Below are 17,870 nucleotides of genomic sequence, written 5' to 3'. Positions count from 1 at the left end.
GTTTTTCAATTATGCCATTAAGCTAAACATTTCTGTTAAATTACCTTATCCTTTGTTCTCTTGACTGTTTTCTTTGTAATGTTTGACGATGAGAGTGATACTTTGCTGAAAGGTCTTTCCCCTGTTGTTTATCTGTTGTCAGTATTTTATGTTGAATATGTGAAGAACGTTAAAGTCCTAAAACATCTAAAAAAAAAAAAAAAAGAATCACCTAGGATGGAATAAGATGGAAATGATAGCAATGAAAAATAAAGTTGCAGTTGCAGAGTTTTGAGTTTTTCTACTTTAGATTACATTATGTACCTACTAATGAAGACTAAGGAGTTTATTTCATTATTAAAAATGTCCCCATAAATAATGAAATAGGAACGCCTGATAGTATAGCTAATAGTAACTAAGGATATTTTTATAAATTTACTTTTAAAAATCAAAATGAATATCTTAACTCAGTTTTGGTATCAAATGGCTCATTGCAGCCATTTAGATTCTTGAAGGTAAATTTTACTTGGTGCTGATAGAAATTTTATGCATGATTTGCTGATAGTTTAAAAAAAGCTGATTTTTTTCTTGCATATGACAAAAGCAAAAAATACAATAAAATGTCTTTGCATTTTTTTTTTTTTTTTTTTTGAGACAGAGTCTTGCTTTGTCGCCCAGGCTGGAGTGCAGTGGCGTGATCTCGGCTCACTGCAAGCTCCACCTCCCAGATTCACGCCATTCTCTTGCCTCAGCCTCCTGAGTAGCTGTGACTACAGGTGCCTGCCACCACGCCAGGCTAATTTTTTTGTATTTTTAGTAGAGACGGGATCTCACCCTGTTAGCCAGGATGGTCTCTATCTCCTGACCTCGTGATCTGCCTGCCTTGGCCTCCCAAATTGCTGGGATTACAGGCGTGAGCCACCGCACCCGGCTGTCTTTGCATTTGTTAAAAGGCTGAGAAGAATTTAGAATGGCAATATTACTAAGAATACAGAGTCTATAATTATCACTTGCTAGCTCCAAAATACAAATTTTTCTGGAGTTTTATTTGCAAATTGTATTTCTCTGGATTCAAGAAATATGCAAGAGAATAGAAAAGAAGAATGAGGGAGAGAAAAAAGAGGGAGGGAGAGAGAGTGAGAGAAAAAGAAAGAGAGAGTGGGGAGGAGGGGAGGAGGACGAGTAGGGTGGAGGTAGAGGAGATGGTAACCAGGGAAAGCACAGTGTCTCCTAATGCTACATTCTGTTGTGGCTAAAAGGTAAGAAAGACTAAGCAAAGAATTATTATGTAGTCTTAAAGAATTATTTCCAATGTACTTTGCATGTAACACATAACATCTAACTACTGTTAGTTGAAGGCTCCTATTCCTTCCTCTTCCCCTCCCTCTCTCATATCACTTTCCCTTTCTCTTGGTTTCTCTTTCTGTTCTTTGAATATTTCCATTTCCTTTTTTCTAATAGAATGCAGTCTATTCACCTGAATTACAATGTCATGCTGACTTAAGTCTTTTTGCTTCTTTATCTTTAAGAAAAAAATTCACTGTACTGTAGAAAATCCAAATTAAAGTAAGAAATTCATGAGGAATTAGTGATTCTGATTGTTATCACCAATATATAGTGGGCTCTTTTTAAGCTATGGAGGATCTTTTGAAGGACAGTGGAATATTTATCTTGCAGACAGATTGATAGTAGAATTGAAATAGTAATGAGGACAGTTTATATCAGAACATGTACAATTAAATTTGGTTATAAAATTTGTAGGTTACATGGGAAATATTTCTTTCTTGTTAAAAGGTATATAGTATATTAAGAACATTTAAAGTTTCTTATTACAGCATTTCACATTTGGGAGAAGATTAAAGAATATTGATATATCTAACTTTGAGAATCTAACTTTCATTTTCTTTTGAAATTCTTTCAGTATTACAGCACTCTTAGGTTTATTATTTCCCTATGAAACATTTCTGAAACATCTAAGTTTTAAATATTAAGAGATTTTAATATTATAAGAAATGTGTGGTATACTCGAGGTAACTTTAAGAGCTGTTTCTTATTACTAAATATTTGTAACTGTTATTATTTGTAGATATTAATTCAAATTTACAAAATATATGTCCCTATGAATAAAATTAATACTTTCTATGTATTTGAAAATTACATTTTAAATTATTTTTATGTAGCACATTTGCCAAATGTATTTCACTTACCAGGTGCAGAGTATAATTGAAAGTCATTTAGTGGTGTTTTTATTCAGACATGATAAGTACAGAGAATAAATGCCATTCAAACTGTTTGATTCTTCCATTTTAACTTTGGGAAGAAATTGAAGTTAAAATTTTTTTCTTGACAAATTGCAGCTAAAGTTCTTCAACTTATGCCTTTTGTCTGCAAACATTGACGGAAATTGCCCATAAATATTCAGCTACCTGAATAAATTAAGACCTAACGTGCTTGAAGAAAGATGTTTTGAGAGTATCCTTTTGGGGTGATGTTCTCACCAATTTACATGCAAGAGTGAATTTGTATCATTTAAACTAATTTTCAAAATGTTTGACAAAGACCAGCATTATCTTCTGCTCAGAAGCCTCCTCTAAAAGTATTCACATTGTTCATAGAAATCAAACTGCTGAGTTTTCTTTCGCTCCTTTTAAGGGCTTTTGATCCTTTTATGGATATAAGAACCTGTTTTGCATATACTGTTAGACAAAAAACATGAATAGTAAGCCATTATTTTTACATTAGCAAGTTTTCCCAAGGTGAGTTTTTAACATTTTAAAGACATTTTGTTTTGTATGTTACTCTCTTTTTGTCTAATCACCTCTAAAATTATGAACACTACAAGAATAATACATACTAAATAACAAAGCAGCTTGAAATATTTATAACTAAGAAAGCGACTGTTAAATGTTCATAAACAAAGTTGTTTGGAGACTCCTTTATTAATTTTTAATTTATCTTCAGTCAATTTCTTATTACTTCCAAATTCCTGCAGGGGATTCTGTTAATTAGTCTTGTGTAAAATATTCATTAAAACCAGCTTTCTATTTTCTCCTTTTATTGCAAATTTACATTTCGAATCTTATCACCAAAATAAATGCCATTGGGTAGAGGAACCATATTAATTTGGATCAGCCACCTAAAATAGAAGCTCATACAGCAAAAGATATGTAATATAAAATAGACTAACATTGAGGTACTATGTTGATTGATCACCATTTTGCAATAGCAGATGGATATCTAGTTCACGTTTGAAAAAATATCAACACTATGTAAAATAGAGTGTATTTGAAATCTGGTAAAGTAATCTAAGATGAAGTAATAATGAATTTGTACCTGTATACTTTTGCACATTAAAAACATTTCAGAAACAACATATAGTTTAGTTAGGGCTTCAAATTTAATCAGCAGCGACAATGTTGACATTAAATTTAAACCATTGGGTAGCAAAAGTTTTACTGAGTTTTTTCAGTTGTTATTTGTTTTAAAATATTTTACTTGTCTTTCCTTACTATGCATTATGTAGTTTTGATTCTGTGCTGCAAATAGCAAAGTAGTATAGGAAATGGAACATCAATGCGAGTTTAGTATTACTAATACAGCTGTTGACTTTTCCCCTAACATAGTGTATGTTAGTAAAACATTCATACAAACATCTCTAAAAGAAATATATGTCAGCATTGTAAGAAAAGTTTGCAATGCCAGGCATAGTATTTTCAGAGTGAAATTCTTGGTTTTGTTGAAAACTCTTAGACTTTTAAGGGTTTCGATACATCTTAGAAATATAAGAGTTTGGCTACATCTTAGAAGTCTAAGAGTTTGGATAGACCTTAGAATTATCTTAACATAACTCATCTCTTCTTAAAGTCTATGTCCAAATTTTAAGTCTTCAGTCATTAATTAAAATATGTAAAATATAACTACCAGATTAGAAAGTTTACTAAAATAAAATAATATTATTTACTGGAAAAAGTGGGAAAAAACATATTTTATAGGAAGAAAAATGTAATTACACTCAAACAAATAGAGCATATTTTGTTTGCTCTTATGCGGGGTGGTAAATTTATTGCCAAATTAAAGTCCTCATGAGTGACAATACATTTACAGCATAGAAACATTTAGTAACAGTAAGCACAGGTCTCAAGGTTCTAACTCTGTCTTCTGAGATTAAGTCAAAAGGGAGGCAAAGATTTAGGTAGCACATACTGCTTCAATAACAAAACCAACTGAACAGGATGTTTAGAATTATACATATCAACATTAAAAAATACATTTGTTTAATAAACGGAAAATCTAATAGAAAACTGAATTTTGGGAAGACAAAATGGCAATATTGAACCAGATCTCTAAGTAATAGATGGAAATACATTCCAAGAAATAGTTAATTGCAGTACCCAATGGCCAATCATTACAGTCCACATGCCAGGTTAATTTTACCTATCAGTCAACACTGTTTTGAATTAGTTATTCTCCTAAAATCCCACCTAACCTGATTATTATCTAGCCTGCATTGACTTCTACATCTTGAACACAAAAGTATTGTCATTCCATAGTAACATACACATCTAAACTAATCTATCTAATCTACCAGTCTAACATTGTAGTAATTTTTTAAATGTTGACTTAACATGCCTTGCTGGCAAAGAATTTATACTTGCCCTCCACACATTAGCAGTCGTGATTGCACAGCTGCATGATTTTTTAGTCTTGAAGCAACCCAATTATCAAGTATTCCCTAACTTATATAAAGCCCTTTACCATATCTTAGAGTCTCTTCTTTGTTTGAGTCTATAATTTCCCTTGATCGTGTACTCTGTTTCTAGCTTGAAAATCATCCTCAGCCGGGCGTGGTGGCTCACATCTGTAATCCTAGCATTTTGGGAGGCCGAGGTGGGCGAATCACAAGCTCAGGAGATCGAGACCATCCTGGCTAACACAGTGAAACCCTGTCTCCACTAACAAAAAATTAGCTGAGCATGGTGGCAGGCGCCTGTAATCCCAGCTACTTGGGAGGCTGAGGCAGGAGAATGGCGTGAACCCAGGAGGCGGAGCTTGCAGTGAGCTAAGATCATGTTGCTGCACTCCAGCCTGGGCAACAGAGCAAGACTCTGTCTCAAAAAAAAAGAAAAAAATCAACCTCATGTCTTAGATGGTGGAGTGAGCAGTAACAAAAGAAGATGGAATTCAGTTCTCTCTTTTACAGGTGAGGACTTTGAGGTCAAGCACAGGTATACTCAGTGAACAGAGGGTCAGCTGGACTTGGAACCACTTCACATGCTCATTCTCCATTAAAAAAAAATTGAAAGCAAAAAAAGAGGTTGGATAGTGTGTGTGAGTGAGTGTTCTATGAGAAGAAAAATAAAAACACCTGGGTGTTAAAGTTCTACCTCAACCCTTACCCTGAGGCAAGTGTTTAAAGTTTCCTCATCTGAAAAAGGCAAAATAATGTCCTGCTTTGTTTCCACAGTGCTGTGAGACCTCAGTAATACATACATAAGCATACTCTAGGATATAAGGATCAGTTATAATAATAGAGTAAATTATACCATCTGTCCCTTGTTCTGTGAGTTTTTCAAAATGCACATGTGTGTTTCAAGGAATATTGACCAGTTTAGTTTCATGTAGAATTGGGATGATAGCTTTTCCAAAGAATCAGTAACAACACTGTCTCAGAAATGTAAGAATTATTTTTTTTCTTTTTTCTGAAAATATCCTCAGTTGTATCTGAAAAACACTTTCAAATTCAATCTGTGGTTCCTTTTTGGATACATCTCCCCACAACCAGAGAGTTTCCCATTGAAAATATTGCCATATGCAGCAGGCTCTTGCTCCTGAAAAGACTGTGTTTCATCTTTACCAAAATATATTCTTCATTTATTTTGAAACAAAGAAACTGTGAGCAAAGGCAGTGTCTTTTAATAAAGAACACTTAAATTTTACACTATTCTAAAAATGTTTTCTCTCCCATCTTTCAATAGCTGATAGGAAGCTGAGTATTTTGAAAACAAAACAAAACCAAACAAAATGGCACAATGTAACTTGGGGAAATCATAAAATATATTTCATTTTACTGTATGCATTATGAAAATCAAAGCAAACTACAGTTATTATTTTGAATATATCTGGTTGTTCCAATAGATTTACATGAAATAGTTGCTCATAAAGTTATATCTCAACAATTTCAAAAGTATCTGCTATCTCAAATATTTTTAAAGAAATAATTAGTGATCAAATGCATGTAAAAATTATTAAAAAGGCAGTTTTTATTAAGAATATAATTGATTTGTTTCTGTTTTTATATTTGTAAAGAATTAACTAAGCAATTATATACACTACACTAAAACATACAGTAGAGCACAACAACTAAATATTACATCATATCATTTGGTTACACGGCTAGGGTTTTATCATAGCAAATGATCTTATCTTTACTTCACTATGCAACAAAAAAGAAAAAGTTATTATCCACCACCATTTTAAACACTAGTAACAACTTATGCACAAAAATTCACAGCTATGAAAAGTACTGTAAAACATTTAGAGATATTTTTATTTACATTCAAAAATCTTTGTAAGTTAGGATTCAGGTTGAAAAGGATGAGATTTACAACAGAATTAAAGATTAAGAATTCATCATTGCAAAATGACATTTCTTTTGACAGCATAACTCAATTGCTACTCAAAAATAAATCATTTATGTTTCAAATGCTGTGAATATTTATTTAGTGTCATACCTGTCATTTGTTTGACTTATTTCCCCAAGGATAGAGAAGAACAACTGTATATCTCTTATTACAGAGCCAAAATTATTTCTGATAGCAAAAAAATCACAATGGTGTGTACCTTAAAATGAGCAGCAGAATTTTTTTGTGTGCTAAAAAAATCACAAAAACAGCCAATAGAATTCTCCTAACACCACTCAATTTGCTCTGAAGCCATTAGTTTATAAAATATCATTCAAATGCAACATTAGAAAAATCTATCCAGGCTATTTTACAGGATTATATTTTTATTACATTTAATAAAAACAAAAAGAGTCAAATCCCCCAGCTGTTTCCAAAATTTAAGTCACAGTGTGGTCTCAATATTTTTGTGCCTATATTGTCGTGCCTGTGCCAATATTTTCCCTAAGATCCACTCACAAGGCTGACTTAAGGGTCTAACATGAATGCTGGAACTATAATAGGTAGAAATTGAGAAACAATTCTAGGAAACTAAGTTAGACAGTTAAGATAGACCCTGAATTAATTGAGTTAGACATCTAAATTAAGACACTACCAATTTTGGTAGAAATGAGTCTTATTTTAATTAGATTACAATGTACCTGTAAATTAATATGCCAATATTTTAAAACAACATTTTAAAGTAACTTACCGCTGAACTAACACAGCTTCAATTTTATCATGTTGTTGGGGATCAGTAGATTTAAGATATATATAAAAAAAGTTTTGCCTGCTGAATGATTTTGGGCAAAGCTTTAACACTCTGTAAAAGGCAATGATAATTTCTATCTTGTACTATTGTTGCCAAGATTGACTAAAGATTTATGTGAAAGTTGCACTGTCACACCACGCTTTATACTAATATAATGCATTACTGTGCTAATGGTAGTGATTAATATTTTCGGCCAATTTAACCAGATTATATTTTCATCCAACTTTAATGCAGTCTTTGGTAGTTAATCCACCCTGCATAAACCAAGTAAAATATATAGATTTATCAGATAATTTAATCTTTTTTATTGATACATAATAGATGTACATATTTTTGGAGTACATGTGATAATTAGATATATTCATGTAATGTGTAAAGATCAAATCAGGGTAACTGGGATATTCATCACCTTAAATATTTAATTTTTTCTTTATGCTAAGAACATTCAAATTGATAGATTTGAATCTTAATGAAAATCTGTTGGCAAAAATAAAGTAATAAATTGGCACACAAACCAATGCATCATGGTAAGTGGAGCGTATGCTGAAGTCGGTAATCCATTTGGGGTTCTAATCACTTTATACATCCTTCATTTGGTTTCTGTTGGTCTGTGAAATATATGGATTAGATTATAGATCCCCCAATTTTCTATTTAGCTATACATTTTCATACTTATTTTCAAAATAAAAAAATCAATGTTGTTTTGTAAATCACAAATAACATAACAATACTGATAGCAAATTGTACTTTTATGAGTCAAACATTATTTCATAGCCATTAGCTCAAATTGTCTTCAACATCTCCACCTCCCCCTAAAAAGCTGTGATGTGAGAATGGTAGAACAGATATTATCATCCCATTTTACAGAAAAAACCACTAATGCCAATTAAGGTTATAAGTGTCAAGAATAAAACCATAAGGTGTTCAATTGATACTGGAGTCCAGATTATTTTTTAATTTCAAAACAAAAAAGGAATTTCAGAATTCCTTTTGATATGGAAGTGCTGGAAATGGAAGAGCATGGTCCCTTTAAATGATACAGGAGGAGGGAAGGGAAAAGCTGGGTGTAGGAGGGCGTGGTCCTTGGCTAGGGCTCCACCCCCACCGACCTAGGTGAGGACAGGCAGTCCTGCCATTTCGCCCAAATTTTGCATTTCCCAAGACCACCCTGGCCCACCACGTCCCCATCCTGGGCCTATAAAATCCCGAGACTCTAGCAAGGCAGAGACAGAGGCAGCTGGCAGAGACAGAGGAGCAGTTTGGCAGAAGACACGAGAGGCTGGACGTCGAGAGAACGTCAATGGGAGCACGCTGGCAGAAGAGCACGCTAACAGACAAGGGTACACTGGCAGGCCATCTAAGGGTGGGACGAGGTGGAGTTTGGCCGGTGCAGTCAGAGGAAAGCTGGGACTGCCAAATGGCTCAACTCTGAGGGAAAACCATCTTTCTTCTGGCTCCCCTATCGTCGGACAGCTGCTCCCACTCAATAAAACTTTGCACTCATTCTCCAAACCCACATGTATGGGATCTGATTCTTCCCGTACACCAAGGCAAGAACCCAGGATACAGAAAGCCCTCTGTCCTTGTGACAAGGCAGAGGGTCTAATTGAGCTGATTAACACAAGCTGCCTAGAGATGGCAGACTAAGAGAGCACCCTGTAATACATGCCCACTGGGGGTTCAGGAGCTGTAAGCATTCACCCCTAGACAGTGCCATGGGGTCGGAGCCCCACAGCCTGACCATCTGTATGCTCCCCTAGAGGTTTGAGCAGCGTAGCAATGAAGAAGCGAGCCACACCCCCTGCCTCAAACCCTGTAGGGGAACAAGCAAACTTTTCCCGTTTCACTTAAAACATCTTTCTGATAAATGAAAAAAGTCACTGATCATAGAGCATGTTTATTTCTATTAAAAATAAAATTTTCCATGAGTTAAAAGACAGATTAAAATATAGAGATTAAAGTGCTTTATTTCACTTATTAATATATAAAAGCAAGAAAATTAAACGTATTTAGTTTTCATTAAATACTTTTAACAAATGATGTTAAAATAATTATTCACTGAAGTTTTGAGATATTCGGCACTTCTTAGCAAATTCTACTTATATTTCAAATAGCACATCTAAAAAAACATATAATTATTACATGACATTTAAAAGTATTAGTGTTTTTTTCTCTGGATTTAAACGTGAGTAAATATATTATATCTGTAAAACTTCTAGAGTTGGCAAGAATCAAGTTTAGTCACATTCATATTTTATTTTAAAACCATGAATTCACTTAATAAAAATGTACTCATACAATTAATAACAATCACTTTTAGATACAATAATGTTTCTTTGATTCAAAATAAACATTCATGAGCTATGTTAAGATATGTAAATAACATTTTAGGAAAATGATCTGTAGCTGTATTTCTGAATGTTCATGTCGTATGTTACCAGCTTTGATACAGTTCATGAAATTTGAAATACAGCGGTACAGACTGTACCATTTATATGTCAAAGACATTTTAATGCTACCTCTTGAAACTGTTCTACTGCTGATTTCCTGGTGAAAAATAATACATTTAAATAAACTGCAGGTAGCTGAAAGACTACCACAAATTAAGATACAATAAAAGTTATGTACCTCTTTTAATAAATTCAATATAGAAAGTTCATAACGAGTTTAAATTTTCCTTTTGTCATTGGGTGACATCAAATAATGTATAACTATCACAAGACTATTAGCATACAGACGAGGAAAGACTTGATAACAAATACTAACAAATAAATAAACTTTCTAGTGCAACTTTAAACTTATTCTGGACTCTATTCCTTATTTTAGGAAACTAAATTCAGAACAGGGTGAACATACGTACTGCATTTTAACACCTATGTTTGACAAGATTTGTGGAAATAAAATGTCAGAATACTAGTTTTTGAGGGCACTGGAACTTTTAAAACCATGAAGTGAACTGAAAAGAAGAAAGGGAGGGAGAGAAGGAGGGAGAAAGAAAAAGAAAGGGAAATGGGGATGGGAGGGGGGTGCAGAGCAGAGAGCAAGGAAAAAATTCCTAATGCCTTAACCAACAAACTTGCCTCCCTTTGCCTTGTGTTCCATTACTTGGAGCAGTTTGTCAGTCGGCAGAATGAAGAAGTAATTCACAGATTCTGCACATTCCAGTCATAATCACAGGAATGAATTCTGGACTTCCTAAGATTTCACTGAGGAGATGCAACTTGGCATAACCCATGTGGAAATTCATTTCATCGGTTTTCATTTTATTCTATCTATCATGTATTTGTGATGACTAAATGGGAAAGAAAAAATGAAATTCTACCATAAAAATTTGTTAAATATCATTTTAGCTATCAGTTGTCACACCTGCTATTTGATGCATTTCAATTGACACAATTATATATTTTTGCAACCTATATAATTTCTGAAGCCTTATTTATTTCACAGTGACTTCAATTTATTTTATTCGAATGTCTTGACAGATACCAAATATTTGTTTCTCATATGTTTAACTATTCTTCAGTATAAATCTGTAAGGTATTGAATAATACGCCTGTTTTTAAGCTAAAATGAGTCACTATTTTTCATGATGTCATGACAGCTCTGAAGGCTCTCTTTAGAAACATCCAGGTCAGCACATGCACTTAGATTTGCACACGATTTCGGAAAGGCTTTCTAATTTTTATTTTTATTATACACAAATTACAGTTGTATATAATTATAGAAGTGGTGTTCCACTTTTTTAATACAACATGGAAAGAGTAAATTAAGCTAATTAACATATTCATCACTTCAAATATTTAACATTTGTTGACGAACACATTAGAAATCTACTCTCAGCAACATTGAAACATACAGGACTCAATTATCAGCTATATTCGCCAAGCTGTGCAATTCATCCAAAAAAATAAAAGGTATCTCTCCTTACTGAGGCTTTGTACCCTTTGACTATAATCCTCCCATTCCCCCACAGCCCAGTTGCTGGTAACCACCATCCTACTTTTTGTTTCTGTGACTTCTATTGTTTTAGGTTCCACATGTAAGTGAAAATATGTGGTATTTGTCTTTCTTTATTTGGCTTATTTCACTTAGCATAATGTTTGTCCATTCCATCCATATGAATTTCAGGACGTTTTGAGGCTCCTTTTTATCTCTTCACAAACTCCTCTTAAGTTCTGAAGCTCTATCAATCTTCTATAGTTAGTTCTGTATCAGTTACCTCCAGAATTCTATTATTAGACTGATATATCCATTTCATTTTTAGTACCAAATATACATATATTTATATATAATCCCATATAGGATTAATCTCTCTTAAATACAACATAAACGTAAAAGCAGATTTTAAAAGATGAAATAAAGATACAATGAACAATATTTTACTGCTTCCTTATTGAGATGGCTTTAGAACATCATTATCTTTATTCTTGAGTGAGATTAATAAATAATGATAGTATATTATGTAAAAATCTTGTTTCAAAAAGGGATCTTGAAAGTTTAGGTTTTTGGCTAAATTTTTGTTAAATCTGATGAGTCACTGTTTTTACCTCTAAATGGCTCATGCTGGAAATAGCAGAAGTATCAGCATCCCACTTTCAAGACTAGCTGTCTACCCACACACACATACACACTCATCTATCTATCTATCTATCTATCTATCTATCTATCTATCTATGCGCACACACACACACAATGCTAGGTTATTCATGTGTACTTTTATGAAGATGGTTTTTCAGTGAAACTTCTGACAACTCTACCTAAACAGGAATTTCTCATTTAGATGCTGAAAACAAAAATACCTCTATGTGTTAATTTCAATTCACATATTTTAATTTCTTTATGATTGGCCTTAAGTAATTTAAACAATATTTTTCTCTTAATTTATTTAAATATTTCCTAGGTTAAGCAGTTTAAATGTACGATTTATTGGAAACAATTAAGATGGCCAGGCATGGTGACTGACGTCCCTAATCCAAGTGCTATGGGAGGCCAAAGTGAGAGGGTTGCTTGGAGTTTAAGACCACCCTAGGCAACAAAGCAAGACCCCATCTCTACAAAAAATAAAATTACAAAATTGTCTGGGCATAGTGGCATGCACTTGTAGTTCTAGCTACTTGGGCATCTGAGATGGGATGATCCTTTGAGCCCAGGAGTTTGAGGCTGCAGTGAGCTATGACCACACCACTGCACTCCAGCCTTGGTGACAGAGCAAGACTGTACAAATAAATACATATAATTAATTTCCTGGACGTCTGTTTCTACACTTGCATTATATCTTATTCAGATCTCTCTCTATAGGTGCACCATTTGATAAAAGAAAAGAAGGAATGAAAGAGAATGCAATCTCCTAACAGAGGTATCTCTTTTGGATTTTTCCTGCCAAATATATTTTAATATTATGGTAAAGTTTTATTTAGTAAAAAGTATTTTATGTCATTCATTACTCAACATTCACTTACTAAAATATATTTGAATGCACAATATTTTTGAGCACTATTCTGGATAATGTAGATGTCTTTTTTAAGAGTTGATATCTGCTTCCTTCCTTTATATAATAACTCTCAGTCTTAAATTAACTGAATTGACAGGGTTCCACCCAAATTTCCTCTGGCAGCTTTTTCTTTTAAATCTACTGCAAATACAATTTCTTCAACTCAATAGAAAATAGGTAGTCCTTATCAACCACAAATAATTACTTAACTGTGTATGAATGGGCACATAAGGGTCAGTCCCCACCCTCAAAGCCTGAGTTTAGAATAAATCCTGGAAATAGTGCTCAGTTTATCAGGGAATATGAAAGTTGACATTTCTATAGTTAACGTGCTTTGTCTCTGGTACTGATAGAAGAAAAGACTGATCTAATCATTCCACTGTTCCAAATTACATCATAGATAGTGACTTAAAATGAAAACATACTTCATAGACCTACTCTGTAAGGTTTCTATTTCATGCTGTGACAAAGTATTTAGGGACTGCGAATGACAGATGTGAAGTACATTAGCGAAATGAATAGTTACTTCTTCTCACCAGAGGAAGCACTTTTTTTTTTTATCACAACAATTTATCACGAAAGAGGTGGTGATTTAAGAGGAAACATTGAAACTAAAGTACGTATTGCAAAGGAAGTTAGTAAATTGAAATTATGACTAAAACACTAGTAAGCAGAAGCTTTTGTAAATGCTTTGGAAGAGCATATTCGTGACTGATTTTAATACGTTGAAATTAAACTGTATTACTTAAAAGGTTAATAAGTGAAAAAATGTACAAGTCTCAGTACCTCATGTCAAAGGAAAGAAGGAAGCTTAACCCCCACTTAGATATTACTTGCATATTTCACTCACTGGCTTTAGAGTATCATTACCTGTATTCTTCAGTGAGATTAGTAATGAATGTAAGTATATTATGTAAAACGTTGTTTCAAAAAGAGAGCTTGAACATTATTTTTTGGCTAAATTTTTGTTAGATCTGATTAGACTGTCACTATTTTTACCTTATAAGACTATTGATACTTGAAATAGTAGAACCATCAGCATTCCACTTTCAAAACCAGCAGTCTTTCTCTCTCTCTGTCTCTCTACACACACACACACACACACACACACACAGAGTTATTATTATCTATTTCATGAAGATAGCTTATCAACCAAACTTCTGACTGGGTAGAATCTTGCCTAAGCAGGAATTTCTCAGTTGGTTGCTGAAAATAAAGTACCCATACATGTATATTTTGATGTGCATATATTTTAATTTATTTAGTTATAATTAGCCCTCAATGTTTTTAAAACTGTTGCTCTCTTAAGTAAATTAAGAATCATTTAACTTTTTTTGGATCATTTGACTGATATTTTAGCAAATACTGAATTTCCACTGCCTAAGTATCTGGTAAATATTTTTTTCTTTCCATTCAGACATTTTAGAAATAAATACAAGTCTAAGTTCAGAATCGAAATGCTTAAAAAGCAGATAAATTTGATTAATTCTATTTTATTTTATTTTATTTGCTTATAAATAGCTATTAGTGTTTAGAAAGTGTTATTTCAAGGCCATATGTGTTCAAGAAGACCTCTAGAGCCAAATGTGTATAATAAGTTATTATAAATGCCAAAATTACAAAAGGGAAACCTGATTTTGAGGCAGGAGATTTGGGTATGGAGGCAGGGAACCAAAGGCTGTTTCACGCCAACTTCATAGAACTGAATTGAAAGGAAAACCCTCACTTTTCACACCTAAGTAACAAAAGGACCAGAGGCTACTCCCTTTGCAAACCCCATTTTTTTCTGCATGGCAGATGAGAAATTGGCTGTCCCCAGCAAATCAGACTGATTGCAGGTGGAATCTTCCTTTGCAACTTTGTAACTTCACTCCAGCCTCTGAATGGTTGCTGTCCACAACCAATCAGATTGATTGTGGTGAGCCTTCATTTGCATGCAAAGTATAACTTTGTAACTTCACACTAGCCTCTGATTGGTTGCTTCTTGTAACCAATGAGATGTTTGCACAGGAGTGTGACCTTACATGGTTGGAAAGGAAGAGAGAATAGGAAGTTGCTACATAATTTTAAACAACCAGATCTCATGAAAATGCACTTAGTATCATGAGAACAGCAATGGGGAGTCCACCCCCATGATCCAATCACCTCTCACCAGGTCCCTCCTCCAACATTGGGGATTTAATTCGACATGCAATTTGGGCAGGGACACAAATCCAAACCATATCAATAAGTATGTATAACTATCCTAGTCCCCTCACTATCAACACTTAAAGCAACTCAAAAAGACAAGAGAAAGATTGAATAGGAAGCTCAAAGTGATGACATGTCATCTAATGATCTGTTCAGTCATAAAATTTCAACCTAAGTGATTCACTGTCTTGTGTGTTGATATCAAAGTTCAGATATGTGGTGGCATATGCCTCTAACCCCAGCACTTTGGGAGGCCAGCAAGGGCAAATCACCCAGATCAGGAGTTTGAGACCAGCCTGGCCAACATGGTGAAACCTCGTCTCTACTAAAAATTAAAAAACGAGCAGGGTGTGGTGGCACACGCCTGTAATTCTAGCTATTGGGGAGGCTGAGACACAAGAATTGCCTCAACCTAGGAGGCAGAGGTTGTAGTGAGCTGAGATCGTGCCACTGCACTCCAGCCTGGGTGAGAGAGTGAGACTCCATCACAAATAATAATAATAATAATAAGTGTAGATATCTTTGCAAAGGCTCAGTCTTTATTAGCTAATGTAATAATGCATAATGTGAGGGGTTAGATGTAAAAAGGGTAATTGGTGTTTGGGAGAGTGCTGGAAGCAGGAGACCCAGCAAAGGGTTCAAATCAAAGGAACAGTAAAAGTAGAAGTGAAATTAGGATGGAGACTGAATTACTATATTATAGTTTTGTCTAGCACTAGTCTCAAACACAATCTGTCAGCTGAAGTCTATTTCTTTTCAGAAAGGTAAATTTTTTAATCTAAATTTTTGTCTTTATTAATCAATTCTGTCATAAACATGGGTCTAGGTGGACATATTCCATATTAGCATTTGCAGGTTTATTATGAAACAATGACTGAAAATTGCTACCATTATTGAAAATTACTACATGCTGGAATTGTGCTTGATATGCATCATCTCATTTAATGCTTATAGCAAAACTATAAGGCAGATATAGTCTTATATTCCCTGATAAAAGCAAAGCTCAGTTGCCCAGCATCACAGAACTTGTAAGTAGCAAAAGGAAGATTCAAAACTAGGGTTTCTGAATGCAAAGCCTGTGCTCTACATGTGGATTTTGGCTCCTAGGAAGAAACATGTCAGTAATTAGCCACAAAGTGTGGCATCTCTACGCCCTAGAGATAATAATTTTAGTGTTTAATTTTTGAGTGTTGAGATAATCTACTGAGGTGTTTATAATTTTTTATACAACAATATCAAATTTCCTTGTCAAGAAATGTTGACACTGCTTTTTAACAGACTGAGTGCAGACAAAGTATTGAAAAGATTAATAATTCATTTACCAAATACTTGAAACCACTCCTATAACAATTTATGCCTAATTTACTTTCAGTTACACACCTTTATAAAAATTAAGATTTTTAGATTTATATTAGGATAGTAATATTAACAACCTCTCTTGAAATTTTATGGAACCCAATGAGTCAATATTCATGAAGTACCTTGTAATTTCTAGTTTAAAAGTGTTTAATTTAAAAAAATATATAGATTCTAATAAAAAGATCAGGTGTGAAATTTATTGAACTGAAAGCAAGTTGTTCTTTATGTGTAATTAATCATGGGTCTTACATTGACATGAACTAAAAAACTCCAGCTTATTGCAACTCAGCCTCACTAGAACAGCCAAATGAGAGAACAAATTGTCCAAGTAACATCAACCTAAAGAACACAATAGAAATTAACATAAGTATAAATGTCATAATTGCTGTCATTTAATATTCATTGGCTGCCTGATGAATGGATATAACTATGATAAATGCTTTAAGAGTGTTAAAGAGAGGGAGGATACCCTGGGTCAATAGCATAGGAAAAATAAGTGATATAGTATGATTTTAACAGTTCTAGAACACAGAGCCCCTTTAATTTATAGCAAGCATTATTTATTCCCAACTACATTGTTTATAAAATTTTATAAATTATTTGCATTATAAAATATTTGATACAGATGAAAGACCATGTATAAACTTACACATTTTAAAGCATAATAAACCAGATACCACTATATGTACTAACTAATCCTTTTGTATCTCTTACTTTTAATCTTTCACTCAGAAGTACCAGTACCCTAAATTTTCTTGCGTATACTTTTACTATTAATGATTTTAGCATGCATGTATCTATCCCTGAACAACAAATCAGTTTATTTGTTTTTGAAATTTATAACAATGCTATTATACTTCATGTTATCTTCTTTTTTCTCTTTCTCTTTCTTTTTTCTTTTTCTCTTTCTTCATTGTTTCTAAGACATATCTTTATATCTTTATATTACTGAAAAATATTATGTTATTTGAATATACTTCAGTTTAATTTTTAGTTCTCCATATATTCATGGAGGTCGTTTTCAATTTTTTGTTTTTATTTTGTGTTTGTTTGTTTATAGTGCTGCAAACAAAGCTGCTATAACCCACTTTGTATTTGTCTCCCAGGGCAGATGTGCAAGTTTCTTGGCCTATATGTCTAGAAATATAATCGCTGAGTGTTAGGCATTATTTTTTTGCTAAGTCAATAAAGCAAAATATACACTTTCACTTGTTTTACATCCACACCACCACTTGGTATTGTCAGGCATCTTACTTGTTACCAACCTCAGGGACATTTCTGTTGTTTTTTCAAACTCTATTGAGATTTTGTTTGGAACTTTATTGAATCTGTGGATCAGTTTGTGGAGAAATGGCAGGCTTAAACTCAGTATATCTCACCGTTCATTTAAATTTTATTTAATGATTTCCATTATATTTCT

General features: G+C 33.5%; 1 protein-coding gene across 1 annotated transcript in view; it reads left to right on the top strand.

The window, feature by feature from the left end:
• Positions 1-1,185: 1,185 nt before the first annotated feature.
• ADGRL4 (adhesion G protein-coupled receptor L4) overlaps positions 1,186-17,870 on the top strand; it is a 152,682-nt gene continuing 135,997 nt past the window's right edge. Inside the window, exons 1-2 of the mRNA XM_063624178.1 lie at positions 1,186-1,238; positions 12,709-12,766. Of these exons, the coding sequence (XP_063480248.1) occupies positions 12,748-12,766 (19 nt within the window). The 5' untranslated portion in view covers positions 1,186-1,238; positions 12,709-12,747. The remainder of the gene's footprint in view (positions 1,239-12,708; positions 12,767-17,870) is intronic.

The sequence above is a fragment of the Symphalangus syndactylus genome, chromosome 12 (genome assembly GCF_028878055.3).
Source record: "Symphalangus syndactylus isolate Jambi chromosome 12, NHGRI_mSymSyn1-v2.1_pri, whole genome shotgun sequence".
Classification (NCBI taxonomy): Eukaryota; Metazoa; Chordata; class Mammalia; order Primates; family Hylobatidae; genus Symphalangus; species Symphalangus syndactylus.
This window is presented reverse-complemented; position numbering and strand designations above follow the sequence as displayed.